Source organism: Pezoporus occidentalis, unplaced genomic scaffold (assembly GCF_034315485.1).
Source record: "Pezoporus occidentalis ecotype Australia unplaced genomic scaffold, CSIRO_AGI_Poc_V1 ctg24, whole genome shotgun sequence".
Lineage (NCBI taxonomy): Eukaryota > Metazoa > Chordata > Aves > Psittaciformes > Psittacidae > Pezoporus > Pezoporus occidentalis.
In genome coordinates, this window is record NW_026914285.1 from 6,230,333 (window position 1) to 6,246,373 (window position 16,041).

The 16,041-nt window shown below is 39.3% G+C and overlaps 1 protein-coding gene across 6 annotated transcripts in view; it reads left to right on the forward strand.

Annotated features, from left to right (window-relative positions):
* MAP3K7CL (MAP3K7 C-terminal like) overlaps positions 1 to 15,344 on the forward strand; it is a 39,077-nt gene extending 23,733 nt beyond the window's left edge. For all 6 annotated transcript variants that reach the window (XM_062622167.1, XM_062622162.1, XM_062622165.1 and 3 more), the window contains 2 exons: positions 3,549 to 3,664; positions 14,174 to 15,344. In XM_062622167.1, the coding sequence (XP_062478151.1) occupies positions 3,549 to 3,664; positions 14,174 to 14,354 (297 nt within the window). In that variant the 3' untranslated portion in view covers positions 14,355 to 15,344. The remainder of the gene's footprint in view (positions 1 to 3,548; positions 3,665 to 14,173) is intronic.
* Positions 15,345 to 16,041: the final 697 nt, after the last annotated feature.

Consider the following 16,041-nt stretch of genomic DNA (forward strand, 5'->3'; position numbering starts at 1 on the left):
ACAGAAAAGAGTGATCAGGCATTGACACAGGGTGCCCAGGGAAGTGGTGGAATCATTGTCCCTGGAAGTGTTTAAAAACCATGTAGATGAAGCTGTTAGTGACATGGTTTAGTGGTGGACTTGTCAGTCATGGTTGGACTTGATAACCTTAAAGATCTTTGCCAACCTAGTTGATTCTATAATTCTATGATTCTATGAATGGGGATCAGAGAAAGACTGTTTGGATAAGCTAAGGAGAATAGAAATTTCATCTAGGATGCTTAGAGGAATGCAGCTTTGCCAAGACACAGGTCTTGGAAAGTATATGAGAACTCTCTGTATGTACATCTCAGTGGTAAAACACATAGGACAAAGACCCACCGTTTGAATGAAATACAGTGTTGGCACAATAAAAACACTTGAATGAAATATAGTGCTGGCACCATTTGAATGAAATTTAGTGCTGGTATAATACAAACCTATTTCAGGAAACCCAAACTGGAAATGATGAAAATGCTTGTAATTCTTGGTGAGGCTCTGGGCCAGTCTTACAACTGGGCAGGGGACTTCAGTTTTTCTAAGAACCGGGCAAGTGTGTGAATGGCAAGATATGCTTCCGATAACAGGGGACCAGACTTGCTGTTTTTGCAGGTTTCTCCCATTTCCATTTAGATGATATAGGTTAGTCCAGTAATTGTTACTATTCTGTTACTATTTTCTTTTCTGTGGAAATATGCTAATTCTCTAAATGTCTGCTGGCCAGTTGGAGTTACCCCTCCAACAAGCAAAAAATAAAAACAAAAATAAGTTTTGCCTCTGTTCCTGAATTTGTTCTTCAGGAGTTTGCCCTGCTGTCTTCTGAAAATGCTTCTCTTAGTGGGAACAGATGTATCATTAATTATTTGCACTTTTGTTTATGTCAAAAAAATAGGCTATTAGACATGGGTAAAATAATTTATCTGTGCTTTTGTGTTGGCTTGAATTTTCTGGTGAGCAGCAAAGAAGCGACCAGATTTCCATCTCTTTTTCTTGCAATTGCAGTGGAGGTATTTGCTAAATAATGAATATATAAGCCTGTTCCATGTTCTGCTGGCCAGAAATTACTCAAACTGTAGGTACTATCTTCAAAGCTTTTCTTAGAAATTTCAAAATTAAAAAGCAGCAAACCAAATTGCCCAGTCGTACAGAAACATAATCAAAATTACATTTTGATGTAAAAATACACCCAAATTAAAAAAAAAAAAACTTGATATAGAGAATTTTATGAACAGAATATTAGTAAACTGATTGTATCTTTTCTTGTCAGTTTATTTTGAGTGATAAAATATCAACGTATGAAAAAAAGACACTGAAGAGGGAATAATGATAGGAAGGGGTTTGAAAGTCAGCAACTGGTCTAAGTGGGAATTAGATACTAAGTCTCAGCATGGCTAGATAATTTTTAGCTCTCTATATATATCATTTGAGTGGGAAGCTGGAATATAGAAATTGAATGCTGCTTGAATTTTTAAACTGGTTTAAACCAGCTAGATATGCGGAAACTGAGTTGGAAGCAAAAGCAAGATTTTTTTTTTTTTTTTTCTTTTGAAATATCACTATTTGGGGACTTTCCCCAGGGTTACTGTTCAGAATTGTTTTATTGTGATGCATTTGTTTGTTTGCTGATCTGTGGTAGATACCAGAGATGCTACTTTGGCTCACCCTTGCATTCTTGGATTAGAGCACTGAGACTTCTATATTCTGTCTTGTTAAATTTATGCTTATTATTTGGGTGGCTATGTGAATGGTGCTATTGCTCATCCACATTGAAATGCAATTAAAAGCCCTTTCCTAAGGACCAGATGCATCAAGTAACAGACTGCCCTTTCCCTGGGTTCCCAAAATCTCCAAGCTCAGAGAGAATGAAACAATACGCTGTGAAACAGTTCTGCCACAGCAATTTCACATTTCAAACATGAAAGTGAGTGTTTGTGTTAAAGTTTTGGTGAGGAACCACATGCCATCTGCAAGTACTTGCAAGGTCCATGCATTAGTTACATCTGTGCATTACGGTATGTCTGAAGCCAACTTACCCTGCCTCCTGGATAAAAATAGTTTTAATCTTTGTCTCTGAATATGTTTAGTAAAATTTCAATTTCCGGTTTAGTTAAACAAATGTTTACAAGATCATACATACGAAAAGTCTGGAGACTTGCGCTTTCCCTAACAATGTCATTGAAGGAATATTACACTACAGAGAAGAGTCAAAGAAGGACAAGAAGAAATAAAACATAATCTACTTATATTGCAAAAGGCAATTGGATGTTATTTAACTGGACAGTAAAGAAACTATTTTAAGTGCTTCCTTTTGCTTCAGACAGGTGGCTCAAGCATGCTATTTGAAGTTCATTTACAGTCAATTGATTCATGGCTAATAACTTAAAAATACTACACTTCCTGAAAGTGTTACAGCCCAAATGTGACAGTCAAGCCTGAAACCTGAATTAGGTTCCTTTTTAAGGATCAAAAAGCACTGACATTTAACCAAACCATATTTTTAAGATCTTGGATGAAAATCCCAGGACAGAGAGGGTTTATTTGCTATATTTATTACTTCCAGCGTGAATTATAAAAAAAAATTAAAATCTTGCTTCAGTAATGTTGGTATTTAGGTTAGGAGGTGTGGAGCTTTTGCCTTTGCTGTATCTTTTTTTATCTGTTTGGTTTTGGGGTTTTTTTGGTTGTTTTTTTTTTAGTTGATGCATCTTTCTGCACTCAATCTCACCTGCACTTCTTATGGAAATTCAAAACACTTTGCAAATATTACTGATACAGCTCTCATGACATTTCTGCTAACTAAATATATCCCCTTCTTCTACAGGAATTAAAGATGCAGAGAAACTCAGTATGTTCTTGAGCAAACTACTTGCGGCTTGAGGCATTACTGGGGTAGAACCCATCATGAAATCCTGGCTCCACTGGAGTCAGCAGTGTAACTCCTGTTGAGTCAAGCAGAATCAGCCCCAGTGTCCCAGTTCACGGTCCTGTCCTGTTTAGTAATAAAGTGGAATAAGCATTGCATCTATGAAAAAAAGAGTGTTTAGTCAATAGCTTTCCAAGTCTTTTCTTGCCATCTTGCAGAATTGGAGAATAAGAGCTAGTTTGCACTCAAATTACCCTTCTACTCAGTGCTGCAGTTTCTGCAGTGAAAACACATACATATTTTTTCATGGGTCTGATCAGTGCATCAACTTTAGCAATCTTATATCACTGTAGCTGAAAAACTAAGGGAGAAATCTTTCTTTGAACAATCTTTTGGGATACTTTGCAAAGTTGACAAGGGAAGTCCTGAAAATCCTTACAAGGTTTGAAGGTTTATGCATATTTTTATGTGGGGAAGTGTTTTTTCCCCTCCATGAAAGGCAATCACTAGGAATATTTGTCTGTATCCTGCAGTTGTGAGGTGAGGGGAAATTTCTGTAAGTATTCTCACAGGAATTAAGATAATTATTGGATCTTTCAAAGTGGATGTTTTTTCCAAAAATTTCATTTAAAAGCACTATTTTCTTCTTCTTCTTCTGTTCTTAAAGCCACTGCCTCCTTGTCATGACTCTAAAGAATCTATGCAGGTGTACAAACAGCACTGCAAAATAGCAGAAGAGTACCATGAGGTCAAGAAAGAAATTGCGCTGCTGGAAGAAAGAAAGTGAGTCATTTTCCAAAAGTATTTACTGTTGTATATTCTCTTTGTAAAATCCTGTTTTAAACATGGGGGTTTCATGTGATATTTTCTGACCTTACACCTCTGCCTGAGAGTCACTGGGCCCTCAGTTATACAGATGTCCCTTGAAACCTCGATTGGCAGCCTACAAGTCACACCAATCTAGTTCAGCTGGTGTGAGCCCTCTTTTTAGTTTTAGGGAAATTTCCTTCAATTTAGCTTTACACATTTTAATGAACTATTAAGTTTAGAGTATTTGACAATATTAGTGAACATTTTTCTGTTTACTAATAGGTGCATTGTCTCTGTGTACATTAAAATTTTAGGTGTTCATATCCAAAGTGCAGAAGCTGGAGACATTGTCTTGTCTGTGACCTATACTTATATCCCTGTCATCTTTGCATGACTGTTAAATGGCAAAGTGTGCTCTGTGATTTTCAGTCCCTTTGCACAAGAAACCTGAAAAATTAACATATAGAGAGGAAAGATGGTGAGTAGTGGAAGTTTTTAACAGGCAACAAACCCCAAGTAATAACAGTTACTGCTAAGTAAACTTTCTCTTTCAAATTCTTTTTAATTTTCACATTCACACTGAAGGTGACTCTAGCAGTTTTGCCTTCCTCAGGGAGTTACCTCAGTCTAGATCTCAGACTTCTTGTGAAAATGAAGACCACATCATCATTCTTTCAAATGCTACTTGAACAGAAACATTTGTAATACAGCAACAGGGGTCAAAAGAGCTGTGTTACAGAGTGGGCTTTTGGACCACTGTATCTGTTTCATAGCAATCTTTGTACCAGCTGACCATGAAGTACATCCAAATTTGCATCTGTGGGAGTATTGAGCTGCAGAAGCAAGCTGATGGGAGGGAAACTGATGAAATCCTGTACTCATAGAAGTAAGACAGCCAAAGATGACCTTGAATCCAAACTATGCAGGGTAAGAAAGTGAAGCTTGTCTTTATCAGGGTTGATGGCTACAGGCACAATATAGTTAGTTGCCTAAAGTGTTGGAACTAGTTAAGGTTTCCCTCTACAAATCCCCTTCCACTGTAGGACCTTTATGATGCTCAGTTGCTGACAAACTGGCATGAAAGTTAGAAAAAAACATTGTCCCAATGTTTGCATTTGATTCATCATTAATTGAACTTGACCAATCAAAAGTAATTGGTGTTTTTAAAAACCTGTAGAGAAGATAATTAATTAAAATAGTTTTACAATGATTTGTCAAATTTGATTGTCTAATATCAGCTGCGTACGTGTGTATTTAGCAACCACATTAATTCAGTGGAAACCATGTATGTTTGTCTTCTCTGAAAATCCAAATGGACTATAAAATACTAACTGGCATTAAAGTGCTTAACTTTTGATGTATAAACTCAAAAGGTGACCTTAGATCATTTGGTTTTTAGAGTCTACTAAACATAAATGCATTATTATTACTGACACATCCCTGAACCAGTTGTCACATTTATGAAGCTTGGAGCCCTTGAAAACTAGACTCACATATATATTTTTGCATCTAAAAGAATGAAAAAAAATACTATGTGAATGCATTTTTTTTAATCTATGGAGTCTGTGTTACTTGCTGAATTAGAAGTATTTTACTCCTTGGGAACGGCAGATACATGCACAAAACTGTTTACCTGACCTCAAAACTACCCTAATCAACCTCTGAGCCCAGAAGTCAGCCTCTCAGCAGTGGTTATCATGAATTTAGGGGCTTCAGGCTGGCATTTTCCCTAATTCCACCAATGGATATCAACAGTCAAATAATGTGAGGAAGCTTCCACCACTGCTTCCTTTGCAGAACCTGTTCTGTGGATAGAGGATTTCATGCCCTGGTAAACATATGTTAAACAAGGTTGGCTGAATAAGGCAGCAAATAGAATTATATTATTGTGATTTTTATGTGCCTTCTAATTATGTATCTATGGCCTAGATACTCACATGCTGTGCAGCTGTGAAATGCCTAAACAAAACTAATACCAGTGCAGCACCTTTTACCACCTTCCAAATCTCTTAATCTGAAGAAGTGGTCCTTCAGGCATTGGGAAGCTTTTTTCCTCCAGATGTAAACTATTTATGACTCCTCCCTCCAAGCAGATTCTCCATTTGTAGTATTTTGAAGGAGGTATCATGAAGGTCTCATGACATTGCATTTCCCCTTTGGGATGCCTTTTCTTTCTGTAGCAGTCTGTTTTTATAAAACCTTCCAGAAACTAACTGGGACCTCTTCACCACATGAAGTTTAGCTAAAATGGGAAGGTGGATTAAGAAGTTATTAGGGCACATGTGGGTATGTAGGGATACACAATCTGAACACATTGGCCCTGATTTTTATATAAAACTAGATAGAAAGGGAGTATAAGTGCAGAGGTGAAGGAATAAGCAAAAAGTAAAGGAGGGTTTTGGTCTAGTGATCACTGATTTATATCTAAAAATGTTCTAAACAGTTACAGTTTGAAAGTGAAAGGAAGTTTATGGGGTATCATATACTGAATGAAGTGGAGAAGAATGGATGTCATGTGTGTCCTGTGTGTTGAATATTCCATTCTCATAATCAAAGGACGCTTTTGTGCTCTCTCTGAAAAGTCTGAGTTTGCAGCTTCTGAAATTTGCTCCTGTTGCAGGTGTCTGTATCTTCTACATTTGAATTTGAATGTACGGAAGTAAAAGTTCATAATGCGTAATACACCTGCTATCTATTGTCTATTTATTTTAAATATTATTTTGATAAAATGGACAAAGACAGCGGTTCAGCCCTTGCAGTGGGAACAAACGCTTTGAGCAGTGTTTTTCAGCATACATTTTTACCAAGGGCAACCAGAAGCGCTGTTGGATGGTACCCCTGCCAGTGCTCTGAACTTCCTCTCCACAGATCTACTCACCTGTGGAATTCAAATGTCAAGTCCCACCAGGCAGTAACTGCACCTGTGATGTCTACTGATAATACACTGTGCACACAATACAATAATTATCAGGAGAAGAGCAGAAAATGGATTGAGCAAATATTTTTGCCTAGGGGGCAGAAATAATATTAAGTCAACCTGACATAAATCTCCATACAGGAACTGGAGCTTTCTAGTGAAAAAAAAAGAAAAGGAATACTATTCATTCCATTTAAAATCATTTTTGTTTCAACCTCCAAAGTCCAGTGTAACCTTTTACGCAGGAAATAATACATGCAGGTATATTTCTAGAGGAGGCATCTTTAAGAAATAGAAAGTTGAATAACATTGTTTATAATACTAAAAAACGTTTCCTCTTTTGCAGCTTTTCAAAGGCTTTCAGTTATGCTTAGCTTGACTTGTCTTTCACTGTAGTGTGAAGAACGAGTATTAGCTGAAGTATAGAAAGGCAGTGGTGTGAAATGACAAGCAAAACCAGAACTTATTTGTCCCTTTGTCTTGAATGCAATATAGATGGCCAGAGAATGTATTAGGCTGGGAGTGGGAGAGAAGACAATAACTATTTCACAGGAAAATGTGAAATGTGAAAGAGAAAGGGTGGTTGCAGGTTCAAAAAACAAAAGGAAAATCAAAGGACAAAGCAAATAATAAGGGGAAAGAAGTTACTCAGGAAAAAGACAAAGGAAGCAAGAATTGAAAGAATTTAAAACACTGGGTACATACTTTTGCTAATACAAATAATCATAGCTTTGCTGCCTTCACTCGAACTCTTCCCATTTATGCCAGCAATATGTAGCACAATGGACAAAATCACTCTGGAATGGAAGACACGATCAAAAAGAAAGAAGAGGGTGTGGAAGAGAGAGCACACCACATTTAGGTCATAGAATGTAATTTAATTTATGTTCCAGAAACACACATGTATTTCCATAACAGATGCTTTTGGGTATCTAAGTTTGGGTGAAAGGGATGGGATGGCTGGTTATTTTGAGCACTTGTTATATTGCTATTACTAGATAATGACCCTGGATTATGTAGTTAAATATTAGAGTTGTCATGGTTGCTAGCTATAGCTTATATTCTTAGCACTGGCTGGTTTTCTCTTTTTCCTCCCCCAGACAATTCTAATATAACTCTCCAGAAAATATCATTCGATCACCACCTGGTTTAGGATCATTCCTTTTCTTTGCCATGGATATGATTTGTTTCCTTCTTTTACATACATTACAGCAGACATGCAGTGGAGATGTCTGCTTAATTTTGTGGCATCCTTCCATATGCTTTAGCACGCTCTCATGACCATAGGACTGATTCTAAGGTCTCAAGTCCAGATGGTTTCTCCAGGTACACTATTTCTGGAGTGTCTTTTGGAACGCTCTTGGGACAAGTAGTCTTCAGACTTCCAGGTACTGCAGAGAAAGATCGGTATGAAACATAAAGGCAATTTTTTTATCTTAATAATTTTCCCATTCTAGACCTGATTTTTCATCATCATGCCAAGCAGTGGAAATTACAATTTTATATATAGAAAGAGAAACCTCAGCTTGCCCAATTGCAGTGATGAATACTTAAGGAACTTTTATGTGCTGGCATAGAATCATAGAATCATAGAATAATTAGGGTTGGAAAGGACCTTAAGATCATCTAGTTCCAACCCCCCTGCCGTGGGCAGGGACACCTCACACTAAACCATCTCACGCAAGGCTTCGTCCAGCCTTGCCTTGAACACTGCCAGGGATGGAGCATTCACGACCTCCCTGGGCAACCCATTCCAGTGCCTCACCACCCTAACAGGAAAGAATTTCCTCCTTATATCCAATCTAAACTTCCCCTGTTTAAGTTTTAACCCGTTACCCCTTGTCCTATCACTACAGTCTCTAATGAAGAGTCCCTCCCCAGCGTCCCTATAGCCCCCTTCAGATACTGGAAGGCTGCTATGAGGTCTCCAAGCAGCCTTCTCTTCCCCAGGCTGAACAGCCCTAACTTCCTCAGCCTGTCTTCATACAGGAGGTGCTCCAGTCCCCTGATCATCCTCGTGGCCCTTCTCTGGACTTGTTCCAACAGTTCCATGTCCTTTTTATGTTGAGGACACCAGAACTGCACACAATACTCCAGGTGAGGTCTCACAAGAGCAGAGTAGAGGGGCAGGATCACCTCCTTTGACCTGCTGGTCACGCTCCTTTTGATGCAGCCCAGGATACGGTTGGCTTTCTGGGCTGCAAGCGCACGCTGCCGGCCCATGTTCATTTTCTCATCGACCAACACCCCCAAGTCCTTCTCTGCAGGGCTGCTCTGAATCTCTTCTCTGCCCAACCTGTAGCTGTGCCTGGGATTGCTCCCACCCAGGTGTAGGACCTTGCACTTGGCATGGTTAAACTTCATGATGTTGGCATCAGCCCACCTCACAAGCGTGTCAAGGTCCCTCTGGATGGCATTCCTTCCCTCCAGCGTGTCAACTGAACCACACAGCTTGGTGTCATCGGCAAACTTGCTGAGGGCACACTCAATCCCACTGTCCATGTCAGCGACGAAGATGTTAAACAAGACCGGTCCCAACACCGATCCCTGAGGGACACCACTCGTTACTGGTCTCCAGCCAGACACTGAGCCATTCACCACAACTCTTTGTGTGTGGCCATCCAGCCAGATCTTTATCCACCAAGTGGTCCATCCATCAAACTGTGTCTCTCCAATTTAGAGACAAGGATGTCGTGTGGGACAGTGTCTAACACTTTTTGCACAAGTCCAGGTAGATGACATCAGCTGCTCTACCCCTGTCCATCAGTTCTGTAGCCCCATCATAGAAGGCCACCAAATTGGTCAGGCAGGATTTCCCCTTAGTGAAGCCATGCTGGCTGTCACCAAGCACCTTGTTGATTTTCATGTGCCTTAGCATGCCTTCCAGGAGAATCTGCTCCAAGATTTTGCCAGGCACAGAGGTGAGACTGACTGGTCTGTAACTCCCCGGGTCATCCATTTTCCCCTTCTTGAAAATGGGGGTTATATTTCCCTTTTTCCAGTCATCGGGAACTTCACCTGACTGCCAGGATTTCTTAAATATGATGGCCAGCGGCTTCGCAACTTCATTCGCCAGCTCCTTCAGGACCCGCAGATGGATTTCATCAGGACCCATGGACTTGTGCACGTTCAGATTTTTAAGATGGTCTCGAACCAGTTCCTCTCCTACAGTGGGCCCAAGGTCTTCATTCTCACAGTCCCTGCATCTGCCTTCCAAGACTTGGGTGGTTTGGTCAGAGCCTTTGCCAGTGAAGACCGAGGCAAAGAAGCCATTCAGAACCTCAGCCTTCTCCAAATCCTGTGTAGCCAGTTCTCCTGAGGGCTTCCTGAGGGGGCCTACGTTCTCCCTAGTCTGTTTTTTATTTGCTATGTACCTGTAGAATCCCTTCCTGTTATCTTTAATACCTCTAGCTAAGTTTAATTCTAACTGAGCCTTAGCTTTCCCAACCTGGTCCCTAGCTTCCCGGGCAACATCCCTGTACTCTTCCCATGCCACCTGTCCTTGCTTCCACTTATTATAAGCCTCTTTTTTCAATTGAATTTTCCTCAGGAGCTCCTTATCCATCCAAGGAGGTCTCCTGGCCCTCCTGCTGCACTGCCTTCTAGTTGGGATGCAACACTCCTGAGCTTGTAGCAGGTGATCCTTGAATATCAACCAAGAGTCTTGGGCCCCTCTGCCCTCCAGGGCTGTATCCCATGGAACCTTCCGAAGCAGGTTCCTGAAGAGGCCAAAGTCTGCTCTTTTGAAGTCCAGGGCAGTGAGCTTGCTGCACGCTCTTCTCACTGTCCTGAGGATCTCAAATTCGAGCATCTTGTGATCGCTGCATCCAAGGCTGCCCTGGAGAGTCACATTTCCAACAAGCCCTTCCCTGTTGGTGAGCATGAGGTCAAGCATGGCACCTCTCCTTGTTGTCTCCTCTATTACTTGCAGAAGGAAGTTGTCTTCTACATAATCGAGGAACCTCCTGGATTGCTTGTGCCGGGCCATACCGTCCTTCCAACAGATGTCAGGGTGGTTGAAGTCACCCATGAGAACAAGGGCCTTAATTTACATTAAAACAGGCTGTCTGCTTGTTTTAAAAATTAATTATAGACTTTGAACACAAAAACAGTCTTCTTAGACAGCAGTTATGTTACATGGTTTCACGATTCCTCCTAATTTGAAAGCCATGTCAGATGTGGGAAGAATAAATGATCTTATGCCCACCAGAACACACAGACACTTGTTAGCTGGGAAGAAATGTGTAGTACCAGAGATGCATGATTCTGAATATGTTGTTCACAATGGAGGAAAGACAAGTGTGCCTCTTTGCACTGTTGAAGCAGTTTTTCTTGATGTCCAAATACACTTGTCTTCAGACAGGTTTATCTGCTTTGTCTGTCATTTTTCTTGATATATATTCATTGTGAATATTTCTGTAAGGGAACTCTGTTCTCTGCATGGTCAGTCATTAAGGCCAGGACAAGAGAAATTATTTCCCAAAGACCATGCTGGGTTTTTCTTCTGCTCTAATGTGGCTCGTGATTTATTGCTTTATGATGCAAATCACACTTGTGTTCTTCCCACCTAAACCCCTCCCTGAGAAAGAACATTTAAACTGTATATTAGAGATTGTCCTGAAGCTTCAAGTACCTCAGCACCATTTTAGAAAATACCTTATGAATGCTGTTAGTATTTAAACTCAGGGTAACCATTAACAGGAAACACAGATTCCACAGTACTAGATTTATTTATTAAGCATCCATAACAAAGGCTAGATGGTGCAAGAGCTTAGTATGGTGTTCTTTAACCTCTGGAAGCTAAGTTCAAATCCTGCATTAGATCAGAAGCAAATGTTAGTTACTGTCTTCATCCTTTTGTGAGCTTCGTAAACCATACCATTCATAACATTTAGCAATTCCCTGGTACTCTAATTTTAGATCTCTGTGGCAGGCTGACAGTATTCGCCTGAAACATCACCCTACCCTATAAACAGGTGTTGATCCTGATGGGAAGGGAATAAGTAGGTTCTGCTGACTCAGAAGCGGGCAATTTTACTACCTCAGTGCAAGGAAACTTTTCTACGAGGGAAGTCCTAGACTGTGGACTACAGAAATGGGTATATTTTGGTTTTAATGCATTTATATTTTGTTTAATACAAAAGCTAAATCCAAGGGAAAAAAAATGTTATCTGTGCTGCTTGGGTATTACTAGAGAGCAGCACAAAAGCCATGCCTGCATATAGCTTAATTTTATCAAATGAGGACTGACACTCATTAATAGAGCTGTCTGAGTTTGCATGTTGTCTGTCTGTGCCACTCCTGGCTCAAGTCCAAATGTAGTAGTTAATACCTTTCTTTTAATTCTTTACTAAAAGTCCCTGTGGAAAAGGTTTACCTGCTTTTAAGATGCTGATTGCTTCTTAATATTTTTACTGCATCTCCCTTTAAGAACCTCCTAAAGGGTAAGAAAATGAAGAATGATTCTGAATTAATTTGTTTGGACACTTCTGAGTCAACAGTCTGTAATTTGGAAGAGTTTAATTTAATCCTTCAGTCCAGCATTGCACCAGTAGAGTAATACCAAAGAAATACTGCTAAGCTCTCTTTTGCTCCCAAGAGACAGAAATCTTCTAGAGGAAGCCCTAAGAGACTGAAGTGATTAAAGATGCCACACTTGTAAAGTCTTATTGTCATTAAATACATTTCTCACTCTCTAAAGCATACATGCAAGTAGTCCTTTGTGGCCTATAGTCCCATTAATATGAGCTGTCTAGCAAGATAAGTTCATCTTAGCCAATTTGAAAAATTGGTTGATCTTGTATGGCCCAATGAAGAGGAATGAAATGCTGCTTTTAAAATTTTTATAGCTAATGGACCAAATGCTAATAGAATTCTGCTGAACAAAAATATGCTCTTGATGTTTTCTCTCAAGAGCCTGATGAAAGGAAACAGAAGAGCTTTGCTGCAGCATAGCTCCTATACAGTACACCAGTGGTATAAAACAAAGCCAACGTATTTAGTTACCTGGGGGGGGGAGTTCTATACACTGCAACTTTTGGATGATTTAAAATTGCTATAATGGCTGCTAATTTTTTTTTTTTTTTTTTTTTGTTAATGGGAAATGCAGGAGAAATGAGTGTGCCAGGGCTCTCTGCTAACTTGACTCCTTGAACTGCACGAGCTTTGTGAACAGTCAGGTAAACTAGGGGAAAACTGTGCAGTCACTTACAGCTATAGTAAAGACAGAGGAACATCAAACTGAGGAAGATCAAACGGATTCTAAAAGAAGACCAAATAGAAATGTTTTTGAAAACCTGCGTGCTTATAGTTTTGCTGCTGTAACTGGTAGTTTGGTAGTTTTGCAGCTCTAAGTAATGTAAGTGATCAGCAAATACTGAAATGTTATCATTTCATGAATACTCTGACATGTAGTGATAGAATTGCTAAGCCATAGGAATTTCCCGTCTTAAATCACTGGTCTAGCCTGACAAGAAGGCTCCTTTAAAGACTGTGACAAAAGCTATCCACTTTGAAGGCATTACATCTTCCCACTGATGATCTATAAGTATTGTTTTGACATGACTGAGCCATAAAGTCAGAGGGCTATGAACAGTTAAAGATTAACTAATCTCTGAGATAGAATGATCAAAAGAACTGAGAACCTTTTAGAAGAGATTTCCTGTAGCAAGGGTGAATAAATGATTTGACTTTCAGGGGAAAGAAAGCAGAGGCCAGGCCAGCCTGCTGGGTAACTAAGTGGAGAGCGATTAGATACCCTGTGAGTTACTCATGCCTTCAGTGTGTTTTAAGACCTCTTTTATCTTAATTTGTGCTGAGGTAATTTCAGTTGATACTATACAGGAGACTGCAGCTCCTGCCCAGCTCTGGGAATACAGGGCACTGTGTGACTCCCTCCAGAAAGAAGTAACAGCTTGAATCCTGCGTCTGCTCTTAGAAAGACCAGGAGGGGTCAGGTTTGCAGCAGTATCCCTCTTCTTCAGCATAAACAGGTCTGAGCATAAGCACATTATGGAAACAATGTATGTAGTTCAGGCTCATGTGCCTACTATTTACTATTTTTTCTTGTAGCAGAGAGTAGGAAACCAGGCGTACGTCAGAGAATTTACTGACAAATATAACTAACAAAACAAAAACCAAACAAAAAAAAAAAAAAAAAACAACAAAAAAAAACAACAGAAAACAAACACATTGTTTGGTATTGAGAAAAAAATTACCTGTTATTCTTCAGGCTAAATGTTAGCATGAGGTTTCCAGGAACTTGATTCTCCCCCCATGAACTGCATGTTCAGCTATTACTGAAGTTAGAGGTACTTGAAGGTATCTTAGCATCTTGCAGGTTTGGTCACTGAACAGCAAACCTGTCAGAGATTTTGGCAGCTCGTTTTTTTAAAGAGAAAGGTAGGCTTTTAATAAATTAATTTTCTAGGTCTTTATTTCACAGGAACTCAAGAAATAGCATGTTAACAACCTATAGCCCAGCTTTAACCTAACACATGATGCCAAATACTTGCGTACTGCCATTTTTAATCTCTGGGGTTTTGTTTTTTTTTTGTAATCCTCAGAAAGGAGCTGATTGCCAGGCTGGAACAAGTGGAAAAAGAAAGCATGGATGCTGCTCAGCTGGCCAAGGAGTATGCAGAACTGACAGAGGAGAACCGAACACTGAAGCTGGCCCAGACACAGTGTGTAGAGCAACTGGAAAAGCTCAGAATACAGTACCAAAAGAGACAGGGGTCCTCATAACTCTCAATTAGTTTATGTGAGGCAGTTAATACAGGATTGGTCCTGTGCTGGAAAGAGATTTTAAAATAAAGGTCTGTTTAATATGTTATAATACTTTACTACAGATACAGAGTATGTAGAAGTCTATATTTGATTTAATGCTTGCCATCCAGTAGCTTAATATAATGGATATTTCATCCATTATATAATGGATATTTTATTTCAAGTAACATAATTGAAGTTAATCTATCCCCATTATATGTTCTAGTAGATCAAGTTTCTTTTCTAAACATATTTCTTCCAATTTAAGAAGATATGGACACACTAGAAAATGATATAAATAGTCTCTGTGTTGGAAATTTGGACCATACTAAGGCATACAACAAGGACAATGTTAATATATGAAATACATGTATGTTAATTTTAGTTTGGTGAAGATTTTTTTAATTATTTTCCTCATGCCTGAAATGTTTGGAAGTTATATTAAAACAGGTCTCCTCACTGGTAAAAACTATACTTCATTATCCCATGTCAGCTTTACATTGCTGTGTAAAATCTCAGGAATTGCACGTTAAGAATTGAAGTAACATAATTATTTTTATCAAATGCATGTACTGACAGTAATAATTTGCAAGTAATGAAATTAGAAGGAAACTAATGAGGTCAGAAATTCTTTCCTTGAGCATAAAGGTAGCCGAGAGTCTTTTTATTGTACTTTTGGGCATGCAAGAAATTAACATAAGAATACTACCATCATAGTTTCAAGTGAGAATATGTCTGCAAAAATACTGTGAGGATGTTTTGTTCTTATTTTATGGCCTGTTTTGAAACATAAATGGCTGTAAGTAGGGACAGGAGTTCTATCATATACAAATAACCTGGAAGTAAAATGTTAATCTTATTTGCTCTGTTTATCCCTGTATTTTCTTAGATCAACTGAAATTTCTTTGTTATACTTCCATTTCTATTCATACAGTATTTTTTTCATTAAAAGTGGATATGGAAAAGCCATTTTATGTTCTGAATATTATTAAATCACCCTGTATTTTTAACTCTGCTTGGCAGTGGCATTTGTTACATCTTCATGAGGTTGGAATTGAACTTGATGTGTTGTTAATCCTGAAATGTGCCTTAGTAATTGAAAACTATGAACTTAAGATTTCTGCCAGAACTTTAGCTTTGATTATTAGCACTAAACTATTATAAAAGTGGCATTTTATGTTAATCAGAACAATTTCTGGGGAAGTCTTTTGGCGCCACAATGTTCCCCAGTAATTCTGGCAGCAAAGGGGACAATAAGAAATATAAGCTGCCCTTTTTAACTCTGTGGTAACTACCTACAGTTTTCCCTGCAGCACAGGCATGAGAACAGGCTCCGCGTTGCTACCAGCACCTGACATTGCAGTAGGAGAGTATAAGGAGGCAGCAGGAGAGGATGGCCTTGTCTTCACTTCTCCTCCTGAGCCACTGGCACAGGGGCTGTGTAGATGCCCTGCACTGCTTACTACCTTACCGTGGCCACTGCAGAGACACAAAGGGAAATCCCCAATCTGAGGCACGTGCTTTCTGCTGGGATGCTTTGCAGGCAGTGTACCACTGTATTTATTCCTCTTCCATTGGTCCAGTTTTCACTATAGCTTGTGAAAGTTGAAGAGAAAAACTACATAATGAATAAAATGCACTTGGGATGTCAAGCCTGGGAATGCTG